Raw genomic sequence first — 6,692 nt, forward strand, 5'->3', positions numbered from 1 at the left:
AAACTAATTTATGAATGAAGATTACTTGAGTAGTATATTTGATAAGAAAATAGTACTTAAAAATGTCACATTTAGCCTAATTCCACGTGTTACTTGCCGTTTCTTTGTATCATTTGTGAAATTTAGCAATTTTGAGTGAAAACTGTTTCACCACCTTTTTTTAAATAGCCTACTTTAAAAAATGTAATGGGGAAAAATGTATTTGATCTATCTATCTATCTACTATCTATTTTAGGAGGGGTATAGCTTTACCAAAACATAGTTACGCGAAAAGGTGACATCTATTTGCGGTAACTAATTTGGAAATTAAATCCTCAAGATGAATATCGTGTGTCCAAACCCATGTGCGCCAGCAGGAATAGGAAAAGAAAGAGAGGAAGAGAGGGAGAGACAGAGGGAGAGAGGGGGAGAGAGAGAGAGAGAGAGAGGGGGAGAGAGGGAGGCAAAGTTAGTGGCGCCGCGGGATCTCTGCCAGATAACACGAACTTCCTTTAATTTCTGGAGACATGGATGTCATTATAAATGCGGCACGGCACACCTCAAACTCATGAACACGCTGGTCACTTCTCCATAACTTCGTGAAGACCGTTACATAACGCGCCAGCAGAGATGAGAGACATCATAGGAATGGCGATGGCGCTCGTTGTTCTTGGGGTTCGCGGGGAAATCATCAATAACAGCTATTGTGTGGATGGAAAATGCTTCGTCGTCCACGTAGACAGTGCGAGTTTTGACGCTGCCCAGCTCGTCTGTCAAGAGAAAGGAGGACATCTGATGACCGTACGCACCGAAAAAGCGGCCAATGTTCTCGGTGGGTTGTTAAACGGCACTTCAGGAGACTTTTGGCTTGGGCTGAAAAACGCCGGCGACCAGTGTTCAAACTCAAACGATGGGTTAAAGGGATACAGATGGGTCACTGGAGACAACAAAACCCAATACGTCAACTGGAAAAGCGACTTGACGGTTTGTTCTCCACTATGTGTTTCGGTATCACAAAAAGTTCCCAAATGGATCGAAAGACCTTGCAATAACAGAACCGAGGGTTATTTGTGCGAATACGATAACTCCGATTACTGTGCGGCACTTAGCGTCGATGCACCAGTCTTGTACGAAACTCCTTTTGGATTTAAGGCAAACGAACAACTCAAAGAGATTCCTCAATACACCAACGGGACATTGCTGCCGCTGAGAACGAGACACATTTGCGTCGAAGGCAAGTGGCTTAAAGCACCTTGGAATTGTGAAGTTTTGGGTGGTGGATGCGATTATAAGTGCATTCAGAAAGGGAAAAACAACACCTGCATCTGTCAACCCGGGTTCGAACTCGACAACAACGAAGTCGCTTGCAACAAACAGAACCATGACCCTTGCGCTGAGTGTAAACACAATTGCACGCGAGTCGGCGATGCATTCGCGTGCACGTGTTTCTCGGGGTTTCAATTAGGTGCAGATGGCAAGTCTTGCGAAAAATGCAAACCCGGTTTTCGCATTGAAGGTGGCGTTTGCGTTGATGAGGACGAATGCCAGTCTGCACCGTGCGAGCACGAATGCATCAACACTGAAGGTAGCTATCACTGTCGATGCTTTGAGGGGTTTATTCAGTCGGTGAAGGACATGCTCAAATGTCAAATGCACTGTGAGAAAAACATGTGCCCAGCTGACTGTGATCCCAACAACAACGCCCAGTGCAACTGCCCCGATGGTTTCCTACTTGAAGGGCAATTTTGCCTTGACATAGATGAATGCGACAGTGGTTACTGTGACCATGCCCATGCATGTGAAAATACACCTGGAGGATATAAATGTTCTTGCGATGAAGGATACGTGCTTCAAGACAGCACTAATAAATGTATTAGGGAAGACTTTGAGGGTTCAGGCAGCTCAACGCCTTTTGATATTTTTATTCCTACGAGTAGATCTCCAACCGACAAGCCAGTGTCCATCTCAGCTGGCAGTCTTTTGGGAATAATGGTTTGCATTGTCGTTTGTATTCTTTTACTGGTCTGCCTCGTTCACTGCATAATGAAACGGCTTAGTAAAATGCACCATTACGATGTGGACAAAGGCCACGATGAAATCTTCGATTTTCAACAGGTGATCATTGAAAAACACTGTGCACAACAGACATTCCCAAGCAGATATATAAAAAGAGACACTTAAAGTCGGACGCCATGTGAACTTAAATGTAAATACTAAATATATTTGATTTTATATGTAAACATAAATATATTAGGCTTAGACGATGTAAGAAAAACTGAAACTTACCTTGCACATGTTTGAAGTCATGAATGTCAGTATTGTTGAATGTTGTTGTTGTTTTTGAAGAGAATAAATGTTATATTTTAATATAACGTGTAGCAAATGTAATTTACAGTAACCTATCACTGAAAAAAAATTAATTGAATTTACTCAATTCTTTTAAGGTAAGTGGTTCCAATCAATTTATTTTAAATTTATTTAAATAAACAAATTTAGTTGACTAACTTTCAACATTTTTTTTTTAATTAAATGTAGCTAAAATAAATTGTTTGCGACCACTTACCTTAAATTTTTTCAGTGTGTTTTGTCCTCTCTCTCTTTCTACAGTCTGTGTCCAAATTTGAAGATAGACTGGAAAATAGACATGCACAGTGCAACAATAATGAACACGATTTCTAAAAGTTTTATTTATGTTATTGCCTTCCTACAGAAGTTTCTGCTGGTCTTCTGAGTAATGTTGGTAAATGACCCCCTCTAGTGGGCAGTAAGGAACTAGTTCAAGTGCAGTTAGGTTAGTTGCTTCATACTCATACGTCGCTCACGTGAAAGAAAAATGTTGGTGTTTTATCTTCAAGAGTGGCAAGAGTTGCTGTCCGGTCTTTGCAGTTGGTATATCAGTTGACTAATCCTTGATCATTCCTGTATTGCACAATTGTATACAATTTCTACGCTGTTTATTTCTTTGTAAATAAATAAATAAACGATTAAAAGATTCTGAAACTGATCAAAGACGGCGTTCGAAATAACAAAATTCAAATATTGCTACTGTTGATAAAATATTGCTACTAAACTTCCGACTTTATTCAATAAACTGAAATGGTTGTAGTTTTCCAGAGTTACAGTCTTGAACTCCTTACCGGAAAATGAATCACTGAGTCAGAAAGTTATTTCCTATTTCAGAAACGTTGGGAAACACAAATGAGATGAAGAGAGAGAGACCGGAGGTAGAAGTCATTCTCGCCGTAAGGAACTCAAGCGAGAGTTGTTTATTTGACGCTGTAGGAGTCTTAATATTGCGTTATTGAAACTCTCTCAGTATTTCACGCCAAAACGCTGCATGGATTAGCCTAGTGAACGAACCAGGTAAAACGCTAAATTATTGCTCTGTTATTATTCATGACTTCGCAGTACAACTTTCAGATTGCTGCATGTATCCGATCTCGTTGCGGTAAATGCTTTTTCTTTTAAGTCAGTGAACTTTGAACTAGTTAATCAAACAATGACTAAGATATACTTAGTACATTAACGTCTCAAAAAACGAAATCATTTTAATACTAAAATGCATGTGTTTTTTCCACAGAGCTCTCAGAATGGAATATATATTTATACTGATCCTTTTTGGACTGTGCATCAACACTGAAGTTGTGAAGTGCACATTGTGTTCAGTTAATGGCTATGCCGCCTTCTGCATAGATAGAGGTCTTCGTCATGTGCCAGAGCTGCCCACGCATGTCAATTATGTGGATCTGAGTTTAAACAGCATTGCTGAACTCAACGAAACATCCTTTTCTCATCTCAAAGGTCTACAAGTCCTTAAAGTGGAGCAACAAACACCAGGACTTGCGATCAGAAACAACACATTTAGAAGACTCTCCAAACTAATATTACTTAAACTAGACTACAACCGCTTCCTGCAAATAGAAACAGGGGCTTTTAATGGATTATCCAACCTTGAGATTCTCACTCTCACTCAGTGCAGTTTAGATGGTTCTGTTTTGTCCGGTGATGTCCTTAAACCTCTGGTGTCTCTAGAAATGCTTGTCTTACGTGAAAACAACATTCACAGAATCCAGCCGGCATCGTTCTTTTTAAATATGAGGAGATTCCACGTGCTGGATCTCTCTTACAACAAAGTGAAGAGCATCTGTGAAGAAGACCTCCTCAGCTTTCAGGGTAAACATTTCACACTTCTGACCCTTGCCTCCGTGATACTGCAAGACATGAATGAGTACTGGTTAGGATGGGACAAGTGTGGAAACCCATTTAAGAACATGTCTGTAACCGTATTGGACCTATCTGGAAATGGCTTTAAAGTTCCCATGGCAAAGCGTTTTTTTGATGCAATCACTGGTGCCAAAATCCAAGGTCTCATTCTCAGTAGGAGTTACAGCATGGGCAGTTCTTTTAGTCATAACAATTTCCCAGATCCAGACAAATTCACATTCAAGGGTCTTGAAGTTAGTGGTGTTAAGATTTTTGATTTGTCCCAATCACATATTTTTAGTTTGTCCGATTCAGTATTTAGTAATTTTTCAGATCTAGAGCAAATTACGTTGGCACAAAATGAGATCAACATTATTGAAAACAATGCATTTTTGGGTATGACTAATCTACAAAAGCTAAACCTATCCAACAACTTCCTGGGTAGTATTGATTCTAAAACATTTCAGAATCTAGAGAAACTTGAGGTGCTTGATTTGTCTTACAACCATATAAGGATGCTTGGAGATCAAGCATTTCAGGGACTCCCAAGTTTACTCAACTTAAATCTAACAGGAAACGCTCTTGAATCGGTTCATGAATTTGCAATCCTAGCAAACCTGAAGAAACTCTACTTGGGTGAGAACAGAATTTCATCTTTGTCTAGTTTACCCAACATTGCTAAAAATCTCACGACCCTTGACCTGGAATTCAACAGATTAAAGGACTTGTCAGATTTGTACACTATACTAAGGGAATTTCCTCGAGTAGAAAACATCTTTCTTCGAGGTAACATGTTTTCGACGTGTCATAATCAGAGACAAATAGTGGTTTCAGACAAACTACAGCTCCTTAATCTCGAGCTTTCAACATTGCAACTGATCTGGTCAGAAAGACAGTGTTTCAATGTGTTTAACAATCTTCACCAGTTAGAAGAGCTTTCTCTGGCTTCCAACGGGCTGCAGTCGCTTCCCAAAGACATTTTCAAAGACCTTACTTCTTTGTTCTTTTTGGATTTGTCATTCAACTCTTTGAAGTACCTTCCTAATGGTATATTCCCTAAAAGTCTTCAGATACTTAATCTTGAATACAACTCTATTTATTCAGTGGATCCAAATCTCTTCAGCACCCTCAGCTACCTCAGCCTGATAAAAAACCAGTTCCGTTGCGATTGCAAGCTAAGGGATTTCCAAACATGGCTTAATCAAACCAATGTAATCTTTTCTCACTCCATTGAGGATGTGACATGTGCCAGTCCTGAGGACCAGTACAAGGTTTCGGTTGTGAGATCCAACATACAATGTGAGGATGAAGAGGATGAGAGGAGCGTTGAAAAACTGAGGCTTGTGCTTTTCATTTTCTGTTCTGCACTGATTATATCTCTCACTGCCAGCGCCATCATTTATGTCCGTCGACGGGGCTACATCTTCAAGCTTTACAAAAAACTTATTGATAAACTTGTGGATGGAAAGCAACAGGAGCCCAATCCTGATCGATTCTTGTACGACGTGTATCTTTGTTTCAGTTCCAGTGATATTAAGTGGGTAGAAAGAGCGCTGCTGAAGAGGCTCGACTCTCAGTTCTCAGAGCAGAATACACTCCGCTGCTGCTTTGAGGAGCGAGACTTCATACCCGGGGAGGACCATCTTACCAACATGCGAAATGCTATCCAGAACAGTCAAAAAACCCTTTGTGTGGTGTCTGAACGTTTCCTGAAGGATGGTTGGTGCTTAGAAACCTTCAGTCTGGCACAAAAAATGATGCAAGTGGAACTTAAAGACATTCTGTTGGTGCTGGTTGTAGGGAACATACCGCAGTACAGGTTACTGAAGTACAAGCAAGTGAGATCCTACATTGAGAACAGAAGATACCTTCTGTGGCCCAACGACAGCCAGGACTTAGATTGGTTTTATGACCAACTTCTGCAAAAAATCAAAAAAGACACCAAGGTTAAGCAAACCGAACAAACAAAGGATGACGCAACAAATGTTCATGCAAACACAGCTGTGTAATTGTGGTATATGTGTTGTTGATATATTTTGTGTTTTTTATTATTATTATATAAGATGCTCGTTATCATTATCAAATAATGCATAATGCAGATCTTGACTAGGTATAATTTTCTCATGATTTCTGTTTATTAATATATAATTTATAATGAAATGTTATAAATAAAAATATTTGTTTGTGAACCTACTAATAATTTAAGTAAATGCCTGAAAACGCAATCTGTAAATAAATGTCACAACCTAAAAATGTTAACTGGGGAAAAAAAAGACTCCGATATTCACCTTAATTTCTAAATACAAGCAAAAGGGCAAAAACAAGGAATAGTGAAAACACTATGATGCAATCTGACCTCATGCTTTTGGGTAATAATGGTTTGCACATTGTTAATGAAATTTGCAAAGAATCCTCAGAATTGATTAATTCTGTCATTTATTTGTTGACCTGTGTACTTTGAAAAGTTTGGAAATAGTAGCAATCACATGCCTGATTAAGTAAATATTAAA

At 39.3% G+C, this 6,692-nt stretch overlaps 2 protein-coding genes across 2 annotated transcripts; both read left to right on the forward strand.

Annotated features, from left to right (window-relative positions):
• The first annotated feature begins 428 nt into the window (after positions 1–428).
• thbd (thrombomodulin) lies at positions 429–2,351 on the forward strand. The gene has a single exon (XM_058756745.1). It carries the CDS (start codon positions 610–612, stop codon positions 2,158–2,160), a length of 1,551 nt encoding a protein of 516 aa, XP_058612728.1. The 5' UTR covers positions 429–609; the 3' UTR covers positions 2,161–2,351.
• A 152-nt stretch (positions 2,352–2,503) lies between these two features.
• LOC131527555 (toll-like receptor 5) lies at positions 2,504–6,692 on the forward strand. The gene has a single exon (XM_058756743.1). The coding sequence runs from the start codon at positions 3,543–3,545 to the stop codon at positions 6,189–6,191; it is 2,649 nt and encodes an 882-aa protein (XP_058612726.1). The 5' UTR covers positions 2,504–3,542; the 3' UTR covers positions 6,192–6,692.

This window comes from Onychostoma macrolepis, chromosome 20 (assembly GCF_012432095.1).
Source record: "Onychostoma macrolepis isolate SWU-2019 chromosome 20, ASM1243209v1, whole genome shotgun sequence".
Classification (NCBI taxonomy): Eukaryota; Metazoa; Chordata; class Actinopteri; order Cypriniformes; family Cyprinidae; genus Onychostoma; species Onychostoma macrolepis.